The sequence below is a fragment of the Balaenoptera physalus genome, assembly GCF_965194825.1.
Source record: "Balaenoptera physalus genome assembly, chromosome: 3".
NCBI lineage: Eukaryota > Metazoa > Chordata > Mammalia > Artiodactyla > Balaenopteridae > Balaenoptera > Balaenoptera physalus.
Genome location: NC_138890.1, coordinates 14,177,458 through 14,197,826, shown reverse-complemented (window position 1 = coordinate 14,197,826; position 20,369 = coordinate 14,177,458). Strand labels below are relative to the sequence as shown.

The window sequence follows — 20,369 nt, the reverse complement described above, 5'->3', positions numbered from 1 at the left end:
TTTTGTTAGATTGTATTGTGAAAGCTGTTATATCAGTGTGCATTCAAAAAAAACTTAACAAAATTGGTGAATTTTTGTGTAGCCATTTTAATATTGAAGATGGAAGAAAAAAGCAATATTTTCGGCATATTATGCTTTAATATTTCAAGAAAGGTAAAAAAGCAACTGAAATGCAAAAAAAAAAAAAGATTTGTGCAGTGTATGGAGAAGGTGCTGTGACTGATCGAACATGTCAAAAGTGGTTTGCAAAGTTTCGTGCTGGAGATTTCTCGCTGGATGATGCTCCAAGGCTGGGTAGACCGGTTGAAGTTGATAGCGATCAAATCAAGACATTAACTGAGAACAATCAATGTTATACCACGCAGGAGATAGCCGACATACTCAAAATATCCAAATCACGTGTTGAAAATCATTTGCCCCAGCTTGGTTATGTTCATCACTTTGATGTTTGGGTTCCACATAAGTTAATCGAAAAAAACCTCCTTGACTGTATTTCCACATGCGATTCTCTACTTAAACATAATGAAAATGTTCCGTTTTTAAAACAAATTGTGACAGGTGATGAAAAGTGGATACTGTACAATAACATGGAATGGAAGAGATCATGGAGCAAGCGAAATGAACCAACCACACCAAAAGCCGGTCTTCATCCAAAGAATGTGATGTTGTGCATATGGTGGGATTGTAAGGGAGTCCGCTATTATGAGCTCCTTCTGGAAAACCAAATGATTAATTCCAACAAGTACTGCTCCCAAGTAGACCAACTTAAAGCAGCACTTGTCGAAAATCGTCCAGAATTAGTCAACAGAAAACGCATAATCTTCCATCAGGATAACGCAAGACCGCATGTTTTTTTGATGACCAGGCAAAAACTGTTACAGCTTGGCTGGGAAGTTCTGATTCATCCACCGTATTCACCAGACATTACATCTTTGAATTTCCATTTATTTCGATCTTTACAAAATTCTCTTAATGGAAAAAATTTCAATTCCCTGGAAGACTGTAAAAGGCACCTGGAACAGTTCTTTGCTCAAAAAGATAAAAAGTTTTGGGAAGATGGAATTATGAAGTTGCCTGAAAATGGCAGAGGGTAGTGGAACAAAAAGGTGAATACATTGTTCAATAAAGTCCTTGGTGAAAACGAAAAATGTGTCTTTTATTTTTACTTAAAAACCAAAGTCACTTTTTGGTCAACCCAATAGTAATAATAAAATCCCGAGTATCTGTATCCGTGAAATAAAGTATATTTTGTATCAAAAAAAAATTACGAGGGACAAAAAAGCACATTACCTGATGATAAAAAGTCAATCCACCAAGAACATAGTGATTACAACAGAGAATCAAAATATTGGGTTGGCCAAAAAGTTCCTTCGGGTTTCTGTACGCTCTTATGGAAAAACCCGAACGAACGGCCAACCCAATACATGAAACAAAAAAATGATATATCATGATATTGTGCATCTTAAAAAGAAAAGAAACCACATCGTACAACCTAAGTAATATAATTTTAATTTGTCAATCCTACCTTAATAAAGCTGGAAAAAAAGAGTGAGACACATCAAAACATAACATGGTTTCCTTGATATATTGTTCATAGCTATGAGACAAAGCAAGTATTTAAAATGGTAAAATCTATGTTGTGAGTATGCAGGTGTTCACCTAAAATTCTTTGAGGTTTTCTGTACTTTTGAAAATATTCACGATAAAATCAAGATCTAAAAAAATAACTGACATAACTGAAAGTAAAAATAGAGTAATCCAAAATTATAACTGGGGACTTCAGTACCCCCCCTCAGGAAGTGACAGTGTTACTCAACAAAAAGTCAGCAAGAATATAGAAAAACTGAGCAACTATCAAACATCAGTATCATGTTGACATTTATAGAACACTGGGTTGAAATTTATAGTACACTCCATTCAACAACATCAGAATACACGTTGCTGTCAAGCCCCCATAAAACATCCACCAAAATAGAACATATTCTGGGCCATTAAAAAAACACTCAAGAAATATAAAAGAATTGAAATCATACAGAGGATGTTCACTGACTATGATGGAACCAATTTCAAAGCAATAACATAAAAATGACTAGAAAATCTCCAAATAATTGGAAATTATTCAACACACTTATAAATAACCTATGGTAAAAATTGAAACCCTCAAAAAAAATTTTTTTAAATAGACAAAAGTAATGAACATGAAAATACAGCACTTCAAAGTTTGTAGAATGGAAATAAAATAGTGCCGAGAGGGAAACTTATTGCACTATATGCTTATGTTAGAAGAGAAGAAATGTCTGAAATCAATAATCTGAGCTCCGCCTCAGGAAATTTTAAAAAGAAGAGAAGAGTAAATTTGGAGGATTGGAAGGAAGGTAATCATAAAAATAATGACAAATCAATGAATTCTAAACAAATACAACGGGGACTTCCCTGGTGGCACAACGGATAAAGACTCTGTGCTCCCAATGCAGGGAGCCTGGGTTCAATCCCTGGTCAGGGTACTAGATCCCACATGCATGCCACAACTAAGAGTTTGCATGCCACAACTGGGGAGTCCATGTGCGGCAACTAAGGAGCCTTGGAGCTGCAACTAAGGAGCCCACCGCTGCAACTAAGGAGCCCACCTGCCGCAGCTAAGACCCAGCAACCAAATAAATAAATATTTTTTAAATAAATTAACAAATACAATAGAGAAAAGGAAACACATTATGATGAAGTAATATGGCAGGAAATAAAATCCCTGATTAAGTAGAGATGTACCATCTTTATCAATGGTTACAGTATTGGAAATAGCTGATTTTCACCCAAAATATTCGATTTAATGTAATATAGTTAAAACCATAATGTAATTTTTAGAAAGTAAAGATGTAGATTCTCAAATTCACAAGGAAGGGAATTTTTCAAGGAGAACTAAGACATTTTGGGTGGGCGAACATGAGAGAGAATATGGAAAATAGTAATATACCAAAATAATCTCCAGAATTCATTATCAGAGGAAAAAACCAAAATATTGAATAAGAATACAGAGGCTCTAGAATCAATCCCTTGTTAGTATAGAGGCTTACTATTTGATAAAGTTGCCATTTCGTTTAGAATCTGCCTGCTTTGCATACCCTGTGAAACTGCACACAACATGTGATACCATAAAAAAGATAAACCCTGTGGCTGTAAAATGCCTTAATCCCTGCTGTCCTTTAGAGCTCTCTAAGACAGAGATCCCCACGAGGTTGCTGACTGACATCAACTAGACATGTAAGTTTCCTCACTGACCACCTCCCCTCTCTCTAGTGACAGAGACTTGCCCTTCTACCCTTCTGAGTAGTGATTTCCGTGCCATAACCTCTTCAAAATGTCATGTTCCCAGGTACCTCCCCTGCATACATACTGGTCCAAGTGTTGCCTAGTAAAGCTTGTGTGTGCTACTGCCACCTTGTGTGTGGTCATATCTTTTTTCTTGCTCAACCTTGAAATCTTTCAAAACCTTTATGCTGGGTTGGATTGGCATGGGAACATATGAGAAATAGGTAGTCAGGAAGAACAACTAGTCTTGGCTTGAGCCCATTTCTTCCTCCTACCAGGGCAACTTTGAGGACACTCCTGGACATGTTTATCCTTCAATGCCTCATTTGAGAACTTGCCTGAGGAGCAATTTGCCCACTAACATTTTTTTCCAATTTACCCAATTTTCTCATTTAATAAGACTTACTTTATGAATAATTCCTTTCAAGTATAGTTTTATTCAAGAGTATATTTAAAGCAAGCAAAGCCAGATTCTGTTCTGGCATCATTAAGAGTCAATGTCATAATAAAAAACAGGGGGGAGGGAGGTGAGGTTCTGAGTAGGACTAAATCAAAAGACACTAAAAAGTCAATAACCTAATTGATATAGGAAGGTGGATTGAATCCTAGTTTGAAAACGGCCACCTACAAAAAGGAAATATTTGAAGACAGTTGGAATACAATAAGTCCCCTAAACACGAACCTTGAAGTTGCGAACTTTCAAAGATGCGAACATGGGTTTGCGTGTCCAATCATGTAAGTTAGTTCACGTGTCTGGCGTACATTGTCATGTGCGTGTATCCTCTACAAGTGGTTGTGCTTTTGTGTACTTTACTGTACAGTACCGTATACAGTACAGTAGCACAGCATCTTTATTTCAAGCCCAGGATGTCTGGAAGCAAGTGTAAAAGCAGCGGTGATGTAGCTGGTACAGTGAAGAAGCACCAAGGGATAACAATGGAAAAAAAAGTGAAAATAATTGAGCGAGTGGAGGCAAAAAGACGTTTTTTATGTATTATTTGTGTGAAAAGTATTATAAATCTATTACAGTACAGTACTATGTAGCCAATTGTGTTAGTTGGGTACCTAGGCTAACTTTGTTGGACTTATCAACAAATTGGACTCCCCAGTGGCTTTAAGGGAAGTGTTTTATAGATAAAGTGAGGAAGAGGGTCACGCTGCACAATTCTCTGATTGGTGGATGGTGAGGTAACAGGGTGGTATTTCAGGAGTTAACAGCATCAACTTTCTGGTTCCAGCCACTCTGGGGTCCATGTGTTTGTGGTCAGCATGCAGTTAACTTCTTCCACCTGGTGGAAGTTTTATTATCAGAAAAACAACTCAAAGATACAGCTCAGATTATTATATATACCCTTGAGGAGGAACTCAGGTCCTTGACTTTGTTTTCTGGCTAAACTATTATTATTTTGTCTTGCTTGACCCTTTTCCTTTGTTTCAGCATTCTCCCCCTTCTCTTATTAAATTTGCTCTTTGGAACTCCAGGAAAGTCTAGGAGGCTAAAGATTTTCTACAATATAAACATCAGGTGGGGGATACAGAGGTCTGTCCCCTGTAAAGTCCCCACAGGCTCTGCTTGGCTTGATACGGACTGAATATTAGATGATACCAAAATAGTCTCAACTTTTGAAGCGTGGTATTGGTATTATGGTTACACAGGACAATGTCCTGATTCTGGGTGATTCATGCTGAAATATTTAATGGTGAAGTGTCATGATATTTTCAACTTTCAAATGGTTCAGAAAAAAATTATATCTACATCTACATGCAGTCAGTTCTGCTATAATGCTTGTTTGAAAACATGATATTTTTCTGGGTATTGATAAATTTGGAAACAATTTGAACATAATGTAAATTTCATGTTTGCTTATGTGCAATTTCACCTGCAAGGCACACAAGAGAAACTGGAGTTAACTGCAGAAAACTGTACCCAGGTGCACCTAGCTGCTCAGAAATACACAGAACACATGCGCACAGCTCAAGACACCGCCAGCTCATTCAGTGCCTCTCAGGTGTTATGAGGGATCGCTATATCCATCTGGGTTCTGAATTTCTGTCTGATTTTAGGTAACTCTCCTTCCACCTCTTCATTATAACTCACAAGTGTCAATCCTTCTGATGATCACTTCTACAAGCAAAGGACAGGCCTCTTTCAAGGTAAAGTGTTCTGTTTCTTGTAGTGCTTTTGTATTTCTTAACCATTCAATATATGTAAAATGCTGTTTTATTAGATTCCTTTTTTTTTCTAATGTCAGTGACAAGTTTTGAGTGTTGAACCCCACCCAATCCCATTTTTCCCATAAGCCCTGTGGCTTTCACTGTGTGATTATGCATAATATTGGTTAGGAACACCTATGAAAAAGTCTTGTTTAAAAGCAAACTTCCCTGGAGGGGGCAAGTTCCAGCCCACTGGCTGAAACGCATTATGTTCAACCACGTGACCTTCTGCCCTGTTGTCACTCAGGGAAAGGGGGTGGGTTCTCATGAATTGTCCAATCAGGGGCGCAGCACGGGAAGGTGGGTGGGGCAACACTTAGCCGACCGCTTAGAGGCTCCTGTAGGTGCTCAGCGTCGCGTTTCATCTGCTCTCCCGGTTCCCAGGTGTCTCTCTGCAGCGTATATGATGCAGAGGCGGCAGGAGTGGAAGGGAGGACCCCAGGGGGACCCCAGAAGCCAGCAAATGGTGAGTTGAGGGGCCAGGTGTCCCAGACAGGGAGGAGGGGTTGAGTCGGAACCTGACACGGTGGGACCCGGACCCTGCTGCGGTCAACTCCGGAGTCTGCAGACCCAAGTCCGCCCGGGGCTCAGCTCAGACCTAAGCCCCCTCCAGCTCTCAGCGCGGGGGCTGGGCCAGCAGCCGAGACTTCGGGCGTCCTGTCCCATCACTGTGCGTGGTGACTTTGGCCGCGGAGCCTCTCTGGGCAGCTCTGCGCCCGCAACCCGTCTCTCCTCAGATTGTGCATTGACCTCGGGTAGAGTCTTCAGACTCTGTGTCTGGTCTTTAAGTGTGGGTGGAGCTTTAGTCTGTGGGGACCCCAGTGCCACCTTTCTCCCCAAGAGGACCCGTTTTCTCCGGAGTTTTCCAAATGTTTGGGGAAACAGAGTCTCAAATCCACGAACCTGTCGCCCCAGCCTAGCTCTTCCTAGGGCTGGCATTAAATCCATAAATTCCAGGTCCCTCCCCGCCTTCCCAAAGCCAACTGCGTCTCTAATTCACAGCATCATTATCAACTATTTGTCCTCCGTGGTGCATGTCAAACAGACGCGGTATTTCTTTTTCCAGGGAGGAAAATTTATGCGTTCATTTATTTAATAATAAAATCAATAGTATTATTAATGGAAATAAAATGTATTTAATGCTCACCATATATCAGGGACTGTGCAAACACCTTACCCAGATCTCATTTAATCCTAACACCTAATAAATATTAAGCTCACTTTTTAGAAGCAAACATTGAAGGATCCAAGAAGTTAAATCCTTACGTAAGGTCCCACAGGTACTCTTTGGCAGAGGGGGATGCAGAATTTTGTCATTTTCCCACAGCCAATGAATGGCTCATGTTTAAAGGTGTAATTTTTGGTTTGTGGATACTTTACCATGAGAGGAAAGCAGAGAATAACCACCTGTAACTAGGCTGTATGAAATCCTTGGGTGTCTCCCCCCAGAGTCTTTCCTGGGCACAGACATCCTGTATCCTATGGGAAGCCCATGGGTGTAGCTACCCCTTGAGAAATGTTCCTGCTCCTCCATGGGTTTGTCACCCTAAAAAGTTTTATTCACTTTTTAGTCACCGTTTTACAGTAACTGTAAACTAAAGAAAGAGGTGAATTTCAGAAAAGTAAAATGTAACATTAGTACATGGCCTGTGTTAAAAGTTGTATCCCTTTTTTCCTGCCCTTAGTGGGTGTTTCTGAAGTCTATTGCTTACTTTTGGGTGCTTTCGAATGTATCAATAATTCCAGGGCTTAGGCTTGCAGAGCAGAAGTGCTCAAGTATGATTGTTTACAAAACAGTTTCTTGCCGTGGAAATAATAACCAGCATCATTATTTTCTGGAATCAATAGATACTTGTGGCTTTTCTTGTTGAGCTAGCAGAATGCCTTACAATCTTCTTTTTTTTTTTTTCCTTCTTCATTTTCCACGAAGTGTTGTGTTGCTGTCTTTGCATTTGAAGAAACAGTCACCTCCTCCAGTTTTTACTGACTGGCTTTCTGAGAGAAACACCTCTACCATTAAACCCAGATAGGATATTCTGAGCTTCTCTCAGGCTTTTTCTGTGGATGCCCACTTCATGCCTCTTGCTCCCTCTTTTGGACAGAATTCTTAAGATTCTATGCCTTCCCTTAATCCCTCACATCCAGGCTGGATGCTGTGTTTGCTTCCCCTGAAATGCTCACGTTTGTATGTCTTCCCAATCCCACCTAGTCAAGCCGGCTACATGTGTGTGCTTATGAGCTACAGGTGTGTGTTTACTGTGCAGTCTTGCGCTCCTCATCTGGGGGGTCACGTGAGGAGCCAGACATAGGGTGTGGGTTGACGTATATGGAGCACTGGGTGTGCCCATGGCCAGTTGGAAGTATCTGCAGGCAAAGTATCCCAAGCAGCTGGTGTGCAAGGCTCCTGATGGATTCAGCGAGCAATTAGTAGGGTCTGCAGCCCTTTTTTGGATTTCCAAGCCCTGGTTGGTGTGAGTCCTCATGACTTCCTGGTACCAGCCTTCCAGCCACTCATCCATGCTGACCCCCTTGGTATTCTTTTTTCTTTTTAATTAAGTAATTAATTTTTGGCTGCGTTGGGTCTTCGTTGCTGCGCGTGGGCTTTCTCTAGTTGCGGCGAGCGGGGGCTACTCTTCATTGCGGTGCGTGAGCTTCTCATTGCGGTGGCTTCTCTTGTTGCGGAGCAGGGGCTCTAGGGCACGTGGACTTCAGTAGTTGTGGCGCACGGGCTCTAGAGCGCAGGCTCAGTAGTTGTGGCGCACGGGCTTACTTGCTCCACGGCATGTGGGATCTTCCCCGACCAGGGCTCGAACCCATGTCCCCTGTATTGGCAGGTGGATTCTTAACCACTGTGCCACCAGGGAAGCCCAGCTTTGTGTTTTTTTTTTAATCCACTGTGACAGGTTTTATTTTGTTTCACTTATTGTATTTAGACCACTGATGTTTAAAGTGATTATTGATATAGCTGGATTAATAGCTACCATATTTTTAACATTTTTTATTTGTTGCCCTTGTTCTTTGTTTCTTTTTTGTCTTCCACTTTTCTTCTGTCTTCTCTACCTTTTAGGGGACATTTTACTTGATTCCATTTTTTCTCTTCTATTAGCATATCATTATAACTTTTACATTTTAAGTCATTGCCCTTGAGTTTGTAGTATACATTTACAACTAACCCAACTCCTCTCTGAAGTAATACCATAGCATTTCACTGGATGTGCAAATTCTCTCCTTTGCCCCTTGTAACATTTCTGTCATTCATTTCACTCATCCAAAAGCTATAATTACTGAATATGTTGCTGCTGCTATTATTTTCAACAAAATGTTATGTCAGATTAATTAAGAATAACAAAAACAAATGATTTAATTATTACCTTCATTTGTTCCTTCTCTAACACTTAACCTTTATCATTTACCTTCTTCCTGATGAATTTCTTTTAACTTTTTTTGCAAAGCAGGGGTATTGGTGACAAATTCCCTCAATTTTTTTGGAAGTCTTTATTTCTCCCTCACTTGAAAGATAATTTTGCTTGACACAAAATTCTAGTTGGGTGGTTTCTCTTTCAACACACTGTGTTTCACAAAACTCTCTTCCTGCTTGCATGGTTTCTGAAAAGAGAAGTCCAATTTACTTCTTATCCTTGTTTCTCTGTAACTAAGGTTTTTTTTCCCTGACTTCTTTCAAGATTTTTTTTGTTTTTGGTTTTTCTTGAGTTTGAGTATATATTTCTAAGTGTGCATTTTTAGGGTTTTTATCCTGTTTGGTGACCTCTGAGCTGCCTAGATCTGTATTTTGGTATCCATTATTAATCTGGGGGAAAATCTCACTCATTATTATTTTACGTATCCTGTTTATTTCTTCTCCTTCATGTATTCCCATTTTGTATATGTTATACCTTTTTAAATTGTCCCAAAGCTCTTGGATTTCTGTTCTGTCTTTTTACCCTTTTCTTATCTTTGCATTTCAGTTCAGAAGGTTCTAGTGACGGCTCCTCAAGGTTGCCGATTCTTTTTTCTCACACATTTCCACTGTAATGATAAGGTCCCCCCCAAAAGGAATTCTTTATTTTTGTTCTGTTATTTTGCTTTTTTTAAATTTCTTTGATTTCCCTTTGGTTCTCTTTTAGAGTTTCCAGCTCTGCACATGTTACCTGTCTGTTCTTGCAGGTCATCCATTATTTCCATTAGAGCACTTAGCATATGAATCATGGTTGCTTTAAATGACTGGTCTGATAATTCCAGCATATCTGCTACATCTGAATCAGGTTCTTTTGCTTGTCCTAATCCTGGAGATGTGTTGGGGTTTTTTTTTTTTTTCTCTTTTTTTTCCCCCTCTTTTTTTTGTTATTTTTTTAGGAGATGTGTTTTTTAAGTCTTTTATTTTGCCTTTTAATTTTTTGTTGAATACCAGACCTGACGTACTGTGAAAAGGAACTGAGGTTTTTAGGCCTGTAGTATGAGATTTTAGGTTTATCTGACTAGGGTTTGGACTTGTTTATTATCTGCTGTGGCTGTCAGAGGCTAAAATATCTTCAGGTGTCCTTGCTTTTGTCTCCCATGTCATCTTTAGGAGTACTATAGAGACTTGTAAATAAGTTCTGAAATATACAGTTCTGTCGGTGTCTTATACTGTTATTAGGCGTCTTCTTGATGTGGTGGTACGTTGAGGGTGGAAAGGAAATGTTTTTTAGTCCCATGATTGGGTCTCAGTATGTGACCATGGACTGTGGCCCTTCTGTGATATAAGAAAGATATTTGGTCTTTGTTCATGGTTCTTAGCAAAGACCTCCTAAAGCCCTTGGAATTTCCATTGTGATAAGGGTGATAGTAGCATCTTATGTTCTAATGAGGCAACTGTTTCCAGACCCATAGATGATTTCATGATGGGGGATGGTTACCAGGAAGAACAAGCTATGATTAGAGGCTTAGAACTTTCAGCTCAGCCCACCCTCAAGCCCCCAATGTTGAAAACTCCATCAAAACCCCTAAACCTCGGGATTCAGAGATTTGGTGAACACATCACTGTGCTGGGAGGCTGTCATGCCAGGAGAGGGCATGGAACCTTCCTACCCCTGTTCCCCTACTTTGCCCTGTGCACCCTTTCCATTTGGCTGTTCCTGACTTGTATCTTTTAAAATAAACTGATAATAATAAGTAAAGCATTTTTCTTAGTTCTAATAGTCATTCTATCAAATTAACAAACATGAGGGGTTATAGGGAACTTCCGAATTTGTAGTCAGCCATCCAGACATGTGTGTGGCCTGGGCCTTGCATTTGCAGCTGGCATCTGACATGGGGGCAGTGTTGTGGTGTTGCAGGAAGGGGGACCCCTTCCTGGGCCTGAGAATGGGCTCCTGTCTACCACTCAGAAATGAATTGTCCAAGGAGACACACGTGCTGACAAAGTGAGAGATTTCATTGGGAAGGGGTGCCCAGGTGGAGAGCAGCAGGGTAAAGGAACCCAGAAGAACTGCTCTTCCACATGGCTCGAAGTCGCACGTTTTATAATAATGGGGTTCGTTTCTGGGTTGTCTCTGGCCGATCATTCTGACTCAGGGTCCTTCCTGGTGGCACGCCCATCGCTCAGCCAAGATGGATTCCAGTGAGAAGGATTCTGGGAGGTTGGTAAGATATACGGACTGGCATCTCTTCTCTCCTTTTGACCTTTCCCGAATTCTTACGGTTGGTGGTAGCTGTTAGTTCTGCATTCCTTACCAGAATCTCCTGTTGTAAGATAACTCATTGCAAGTGGTTACTATCATGTCTGGCCAGGGTGGGCAGTTTCGGTTAGAGGTTCCCCCAACAACAGGACTGGGCTCTTCAACTGTGGAATTTGATGTTAACTTTGGTTAGTGGTAGAATTGAGTTGTAAGATACCCAGTTGGAATTGGAGAGCTGGTGAAGTGGTTTCAGAAAACACACCACGTGTTTGCTGTTGGGGTTTAAACAAAACAAAACTCTCAACCTCACAAGTCTTTCTGAGGTCTCTCTCTCCCTCAACTTAGGTCAGGCAGAAAGGCTAGAGGGGACTCAAGTTAGCAATTTCCCCTGTTGCCAAAAAAACCTTGGCTCTCTGTGCACTGATGCTGAACAGGAATATGGAGACAGAGTTTTTGGAGGAAACGAAAGATAGCTTTTAATTCTTTGCCAGGCAAAGGGGAAAACACAGCAGGCTAGCGCCTCAAGAACTGTGCCCTCACTTCCCGAGGAATCAGAGGAGATCTTATAGGTGGGGCTCGAAGTCCTGGGGTGTATGATAAGGATCGAAGTCATGAAGGTCTTGCATTTTTCTTCTTGCATTATTTCAAAACAGTCACAGCTGGCGTCAGGCGGCCCTGCCGGTAACTGGGCCTGTTTGTCTCTGGTTTATTGGCCTGTGACCTTCTTTCTGAAATGCAAAAAGCGACAAGGGGTGACTTGTTACAAGGGAGTGCAGGGAGCTTAAACACCAGGTGCAGGATGTAATTTACATCACACAGAGTTAGGCGGTGATAGGTGCAGGATGTAATTCACATAGTGAATTTGCTCCACTTGACAAACACCAGCTGTCTGGCCCGGGGGCCCATCTATCTCCTACTTCACCCTCCCACCATGTCAGTTAGGCACTGGTAAAACAGAATCTTTTGAGGACAGGCATTGTTAAGAGCAGAATATTGTGGGCATATTTCAAAATTGTTATTTTACTGTCTCTCCAATTTTGGAGACAGCAGTCGGCCCTGTGATTAATGGTTTGATAGATCCGAGTCGTTAATTTTAAGTTTGTTTGCTTTTTTCTGGTGAGGATTATAGGAATGTCACCTTCTAAGCTCTTTACATGCCAGATGAGAATCTAGAAGTCTGACTCCATTTTTTTATGTTTGACTGCTGGCAACTTTTAAAGCCTCATCCTTCCTTCTCCTGGTGCCCCACATCTGTAGAAGATGACAAGAAGCCCTGGGTGCTTACTTCTTTGGTGCTGGTAAGAGATTAAATCCTTGGTAGCCCCTGCCTTTAGGTGCAAAATCTCATGCTAGCCCACCTCCTAATCTCAATGAAAACAAACAAACAAAAAAAACCCTCAGGCCAAAATTTGCAGCAACATGGATGGACCTAGAGATTCTCATACTGAGTGAAGTAAGTCAGACAGAGAAAGACAAATATCATATTATATCGCTTATATGTGGAATCTTAAAAAATGGCACAAGTGAACTTATTTACAAAACAGAAATAGAGTCACAGATGTGAAAAACAAACATGGTTACTGGAGGGAAAGTGGGGTGGGGAAGGTTAAACTGGGAAATTGGGATTGACATATACACACTAACATATATAAAATAGAAGGACTTCCCTGGTGGTCCAGTGGTTAAGACTCTCCACTTCCAATGCAGGAGGCACAGGTTCAATCCCTGGTCCGGGAACTAAGATCCCATGTGCTGCATGGTGTGGCCAAAAAAATTTTTTTAATTAAAATAAATAAAATAGATAACTAATAGGGACCTACTGTATAGCACAGGGAACCGTACTCAGTACTCTGTAATGACCTATATGGGAAAAGAATCTAAAAAAGAGTGGATATATGTTTATGTATAATTGATTCACTGTGCTGCACAGCAGAAGCTAACACAACATTGTAAATCAACTATACTCCAATATAAATTAAAAAAAAAAAAAAAAACTCAGGCCAGGCTCCTTTCCTTGTTCTGTCAAGGCACTGCCCACCTGCTTAAGAGGCCTTCCCTGCCCTCCCCAGACACTTCCATTATGGAAGTAGTAAACTCTTTCATACGTTCCTGGCAGTAATGTGTTGTCAATCAAACCTAGGGTAGGGACCCCCCTAACACAGTAGGTTACCATAACAGTTATAGAAGGGGTAAGGTATTGTCAACTGAAAAAAATATTCACAACCTGAAAGTTGAGAGTTGTGTTTTCTTCAGTGGACATACTGAGGACTTCAAGTCCGGGAGGCAGCATTTCAAGTAACCCTGAGAAAACTGCTCTGAGGAGGCGAGGCGGGGAGCTAGGATATATAGGAGTTTTGCAACAAAGGGCAGGTAGTAGGAACAAAAGATTACTGTTAATAAAAGAAAACTAGATACAGTAAGTCCCCTACATAAGAATGAGTTCTGAGTTCTGGTTCTGAGAGCACGTTCATCAGTCCAATTTGTTTGTAAGTCCAACAGAGTTAGTCTAGGTATCCAACTAACACAATCGGCTATATAGTACTGTACTGTAATAGGTTTATAATACTTTTCACACAAATAATACGTAAAAAAACAATAAATAAAACATTTTTAATCTTACACTACAGTACCTTGAAAAGTACAGTAGTACAGTACAACAGCTGGCATACAGGGGCTGGCATCGAGCGAACAGGCAAGAAGAGTTACTGACTGGAGGAGAGGGAGGAGGTGGGAGATGGTAGAGCTGAAGGATCGTCAGCAGTAGGAGGTGGAGAGCAAGCTGCAGTTTCACTCACGTCTAACGTTGATGGAACGCTCATTTGCATCTTTGAAAGTTCGCAACTTGAAGGGTCATTTGCAGGGACTTAGTGTATCTCAAGTTAAGTAATTTAGCACTTTTCTATGTATGGGAAGATGCAAGAGTCTGGGCTCACTGAAATCATTCCTTTGATATACACCTCAGCTGTCTGGGGCCAGTATCCTGTGTTTTCACATCCTGAGTTTCCTCCGGGCTCACCGGCTTACCGTTTTGGCGCTGCAATCGCTGATGACTGTGACATCCTTTGCTTACTGATATGGCAGGCAATATTTTATTTCTCAGTATCTTTATCAATACACTTTGCTTAATTGTTCTATTGATAAATACTCCAGATTTTTACATATCAATGCATGCCACCCTTTATTTTTAAAAGGTACATATGATGATGAACTTATGTAATCCATTTTTTCTAAATATTGGGTTGGCCAAAATGTTCGTTTGGGTTTTTCCATAAGGTGGAAAAACCCAAATGAACTTTTTGACCAACCCAGTAGATACATGGCTTGTTACTGTGGATGAAAAATGCTGCCTGCCACATCAATAAACAAAGGATGTTGCAGCCATCAAGTCATCAGCCATCAAGCCATCCCCACTGTGCACCCTGAGGGGATTCAGGGTGGAAAAAAGGATACTGGCCCTAGATAGTTAAGGTGCATATCAAAGGAATGTTTTCAGTGAGCCCAGACTCTTGCATCTTCCCACATGTAGAAAAGCGCTAAATTCATTAACTTGAGATATCTGGTTTTCTTTAATTAACAATAGTCTTTTGATGTTCCACTACCTGGTTTTTATCGCAAAACTCCTGTATATCCTGGCTTCTCCCTTACCTCTTTGGAGCAGTCCCTCAGAGCTACCTGAGAGACGGCCTCCCAGGCTTGAGTCCTCAGGAAGTCCGCCAAATAAAACATAATTCTCAACTTTTATATTGTGCATTTTTTTCAGTCGATATTACTAATTTTTGCTGCCAAAACCATGAATGAAAACTCAGATTGCCACCTTACAGGGCAAACAAACATATACAAATTAGGTTATTTTCCAAACTGAATTTCTTCTTAAAATTTTTATCATAAAATATATTCAGGGAAAAAATGTACAAAATGTTTTGTGGTAAGATTTAGTAATAATATACACATCCTTGGAATCATCATGAAGATTCTTAAATGGCCTATGGGCAGTGGTGAGAGTGTCCGGACGTTCCCATCCCTGACTCATCTCCATCCTGCCCCATTCATGACCACTGTCCTGAGTTTTTGCCTATCTACATACCCTTACCATCTAAATATTATTTTTCACTCAGCAGTGTTCTTTCAGTTTTACCTCCTTTGACCTTTCGACAAACGAGTATTAATGGAATTCCATTGAAAAGGTTTTCCGGTGGTTTCTCTGCCTGTGTTTCACACATGCTAGTGTCTGAGGCTTCAGGGCTGGTCTAGGACTGTGGGGTTCATCCTCCCACCAGAGCCAAGTGCCTCTGAGGCCAGGGGACTTTTTAAAGTACTACATGAGTGGGGGTGGGGAGGGAGGGCCAGAATTCCCCTAAAGGAAATGGTGAAAGATGAAAGTGGAACAGAGTCTTTTTTTGGGGGGGTAGGAGCTGCTCTGCGGGGCTTGCAGGACCTAAGTTGCCAGACCAGGGATCCAACCCGTGCCCCCTGCAGTGGAAGCACGGAGCCCTAACCACTGGACGGCCAGGGAATTCCTGGAACAGCCTCATTATTGCCGAATAGTGAGGACACAAAAGTGCCCATGTTTGTGGAGGGTCACAGTTCTGTGCCAGGCCTCAGTGGCCTTATGGTTTGACGATGTGTCCTTGGAGAGAACATTTCCCACCCACTGCCAGGACAAGGTCGGCTCAAAGACGCGACCTCCGACCTCCTGTCACTCAGGCACGGGGGGGCGGGGCCTTGTGAACTGTCCAATCAGGGGAGTCGCCGATATTTTACGTGGCGGCGCTGCTCCGATGACACCGGAGGTGTGGACTGCGTGCTCAGTGCGGCTGGCTCTGGCAGTGGCCGCATCAGCTCCTGCTGCCTTTAAAGTCTCCAGGTGGTTATGCCGCATTCTGTGTCGCTGTGACCGGCACTTGCCGCGGCGGTCATGGGGTGGACAACCGGAAACTCCAGAAACCGAAAAATGGTGAGTGTGCGGGGTCTGGTGTTGGGAGAGGGGGGCGGTGGGACTGATGGAACCGGGCCTCCCCCGCGGCCAACTCCAGAGTCTGCGGACCCGAGTCAGCCGGTGGCGCGCCACACAGCCTAGGGGCTGGGTCGACAGCCGGGACCCCCGGGTGTCCTGTCCTGTCCCTGCGAACCCGAGTCTCCCCACACGGCGAGGTGGCCATAGGGAGGGACTCGGGGCAATCGTGACTCGGTCTCTGGGGTACACGTGTGGGATCCGCTGTGGTCTGGGGGTGTCCGGTTCCCCCTTTCTCTCCAGGGGAATCATTTTACTCTCACTTTTTTAAATGTTTGAGGAGCAGGATCTCAAGTCCACAACCCTGTCCCCCCAGCCTAGCTCTTCCTAGGGCTGGCAATAAATCCCTAAATTTACAGATGTTTCCCCGCATTCCCAAATCCCGTCATCCTCTCTGCAGTTCATAGTATCACTATTAACTGTTTTTCTCCGTGGTAAGTTTCAAACGGATGCAATATTTTAATTGTTTAATCATTTATCAACAGAGCCATGGATGGCTCTTTTAAAGATTTATTGTTATGGCTATTTTATTTGAGAGGAAAGCAGAGAACCACCACCTGGAATATGTTATATGGAATGCTTGTGCCTCTCCTCTCAAAATCTTTCTTAGTCACGGACATCCTGTGGGAAGACCTTTGGGTGGAGGATCCTCTTGAGAAAATTTCCTGGGTGATCTTTTTTCAGCACTGCCTCCATTCCTGAGTTTCTCTCTTTGAAAAGATTTATTCACTTATTTGAGACTCAGTTTTTCAATAAGTGTAAATTTTATTTAAATTTACAATATTTAACTATACAATTTTTAAATTTATTTAAATTTACAGTAAGTGTAAATTTTATTTAAATTTAGACCTGGGGAGACAGTATAAAGTTTTTCCAAAGAGGCAAGAAAGGTGAATTTCAGAAAAAAATTTCATTATTACATTCTGTGTATTAAAATTTTTGTTTCCTTTTTTTTTTTTTTTTCCCCACCCTGAGCGGATGTAGTAATATTCTGAGGTCTTTTGGGTGATTTCCAATGGCATATCAGGACTTAGACTTGCAAAATCTAGAAGTGTTCCAATACGATTGTTTACAAATCAGTTTCTTTTTTTGGAATTAATTCATTGACATCTTCATTTTCCGATAGGACTAGATGTTTTGGGATTTTCTTGTTGAACAAATAAAATTGCCTTACAGTCTTCTCTCTTCCTTTACACATAAACACTGGGTTGAGTGATTTTTCTGGATTATTGAAACACTGGGTTTATGTCATTTAAATTATCATTGGTGATCCAAAGTATTGTGACTGGAGCAGAGGCCTGAGGCCAGTGACTCCAAACTAAAGTTTCCATCTGGAGCCGGCAGTGGGGGGTTTTCTTTGGCCTAGATGTTTTATGTTTGAGTTCTGCATCCATGATATAGGTGCACTCGGAGTGTATTTTGTGTATTAAAAAAGTCTGTGGTCAGGAGTTCTGTCTCCTGGACAAAAAGTTTATGAATTTGGGAGTTTAAGTCGGATCTTAAACTGAATCTGCCTGAGAGTTTCCTCACTTGTGAGAATGTGAGGCGAGTTCTCTCCAGTGACTGCTCAGGTGTCCCTACCCTCCTTCACCAGGGACTGACCCATCTTAGGGGTTATATCTCAACCTGGGTATCTAGACCCCAAGCTTGGGAATGTGTTTAACTTTCTGAATGTGGGTTTTCGTTCTTAACTGTGGGCAAGCAGGCTTCTTATCTGAGCTGATTTGAATATTTGTGTTTCTTTTCTTTAGATGCCTTTATCTATTGGATATTTCAGTCCTTTAACTCTAGTTTCCCTTAGCAGTTTACAATTTTATTTCCTTGGTGAGTGTATACGATTTTTGATTTCTTAGGCTTTGAAAAATATAAGTTGACTGAAAAATATTTGTGTAAGGCAAGAAAATCCTGGAACCAAACAGAATTTCTGCTCCTTTTAGGCAACAGAATCTTAAGCTGTGAGATGGGTATGTTTAGGTTCTCAGGCACACTTTTCATTTTTAGATCAGTTTTTGTATGTGCTTGTCCCTAGAGAACTTTGATATTTAAAAGGCTGTACAATTCTTAAGGCAAGTGAATTTCTACTTGTATTGATGAGTGAAAAAAACTATTGAATTTCTGTTTTAATTGATATGAGAAAAACTATTCAAACTTAGGAAAATCTTTGAAAATCCTAGTAGGTTTCTTCATGGATTAAATGCAAACCCCTAATGCATTATAATATGTTACTCATTCCTGACCATATCCTGAGTGTGAAATATAGTGGAGGGACAAACTATGATGTCGTTTGTCCTTTTAGTTAGAAAGACATTTGAAGTTTTTCACTTTCTACAGTTTGCAGTTTTATACCCAATAGTGTTTAAAGAATTCAATTTAGAGTAATTTCCTATGTAGAAAAATTAAAATAAATTTAAAGTAGGAAAAGTTAATTAAAAACAGACTACTAGGTAGGAAAGTATGGTGTATATAAATTTCTCTTAATTTTAAATAATGCTTGTAAAGGATTTAAAAAATTGTAAGATATGAAACAGTGAGATTTCTGTTTTTTTAGAACATTTTAGGCTTACAGAAAAATTGATCAGAAAGTACAGAGTGTTTCCACTTGACCCCTCTGCATCCACACAGTTTGTACTATTTTTTTACATCTCATATTATTATGGTATATTTGTTACAATTGATGGATCAATATCAATGCTATAAAGTCCACTGTTTATATTAGCCTTGACTCTTTGTGTTATACAATGTAGGGATTTTGGCAAATGTATAATGACGTGTCTCCATCATTTCTGTATCATATAGAATAGTTTAACTTTGCTAAGGATACCCTGTGCTTCACCTGTCCATTCATCCCTCCCTCAAACCCCCAAATCCTTCCCAAGCAAAGATCTTTTTACTGGCTCATAGTTTTATCTCTTCCAGAATGTCCTGTACTTGGAATCATACAGTATGTAGCCTCGTCAGAGTGTCTTCTTTCACTTAGCGATATGCTTCTAAGTTTCCTGTTTCGTTCAGGCAAATTATGCTCAGAGACTGAGACTGTCTTTGCCAGTAATTTATTTAACACAGGTTCACTGCGGGAATTATAATTTATAATATTTCACAAGCCAATAGCAAATAGGATAATGTCTCTTAATAAGCCCGTAAAGACATAACATACCCCAAACCAATGACAGTTTAATTACACTGTTGTTCCAGCCAAAGGGAAGATGAAAGAAATAAAGTCCAAATTTAGTTGAGTTGCACCTTTATATGAATTGGTTCTTGATAGCGTCAGTCCTTCCAACTAAAAGCTGGGTATCAGATGCCCACTTAGATCCCACCCTGCTGGGCAAAGGCACTAGTGTTGGCAGGCAAGGTAGGCTGCTTGGTCCAGGGGCCATTTCATGGCTTGCACCACTGCCTATGAGGAGTAGGCTCGCCAAGGCAGAAACAAATATGTCTCTTCTCTTCCTGAGACTGCTGCTTGGTTTAACGCCACTGCTATCCAAGAGTAACCTGGCCACAGCAGGAGCAAGTGTCTCATAATCTTCTGAGAGTTTTTTAGATTAGCAAAGAGTAGCCTTACCCAGACTGAACACTCAAATTAAGTCGTCACAAATTCTTGGTGTTTAAAGTTTAAATGTCCGTCATATAATTGTCACTCCTCCACATGTTGATAATGATAAGCACAATTTTGATGGCATCATCCTGACATGGCCTCCCAAAGTAAACAAATTCACTCTTGGACCAAAATATCTTTACTTGACCCATAAACAAGTAGATCAAAACAACTTCACTTAAGCTATAAATGCATAAATCTGAAATTATAACAAACCAGTACACATCAGTTTCCTCCTTGTCTGTTCATGGCTTGATAGCTCATTTCTTTTTATCACTGAACAATATTTCATCATATGGATATACCACTGGTTGTTTATTCATTCTACTATTGAAGGATATCTTGCTTAACTCTAAGTCTTGACAATTATGCATAAAACACCTATAAACACTGATTTGCATATTTCTGTGTGAAGACAAGTTTTCAACTCATTTGGGTAAATATAAGTATACAAGGAGTATAATCTAGGAGCTAGATCCTATAATAAGGGTATGTTTAGTTTTGTGAAAAAACCGCCTGTCTTCCAAAGTAGGCATACCATTTTCCATTCCCATCAGCAATGAGTAAGGATTCCTGTAGCTTTACATCT

General features: G+C 40.8%; 1 protein-coding gene and 2 long non-coding RNA genes across 3 annotated transcripts in view; 1 reads left to right on the top strand and 2 right to left on the bottom strand.

The window, feature by feature from the left end:
* LOC309658807 overlaps window positions 1-20,369 on the bottom strand; it is a 122,836-nt gene that overhangs the window by 83,264 nt on the left and 19,203 nt on the right. The window lies entirely within an intron of this gene.
* On the bottom strand, window positions 8,638-12,901 carry LOC309658815. The gene is made up of 2 exons (XR_014262414.1): window positions 12,838-12,901; window positions 8,638-11,898 (listed from the first exon to the last, which is right to left on the bottom strand). It is a non-coding gene; the product is annotated as an uncharacterized lncRNA (long non-coding RNA).
* ZNF14 (zinc finger protein 14) overlaps window positions 15,979-20,369 on the top strand; it is a 37,499-nt gene continuing 33,108 nt past the window's right edge. The window contains exon 1 of the mRNA XM_082457713.1: window positions 15,979-16,128. Coding sequence (XP_082313839.1) covers window positions 16,090-16,128 — 39 coding nt within the window. The 5' untranslated portion in view covers window positions 15,979-16,089. The remainder of the gene's footprint in view (window positions 16,129-20,369) is intronic.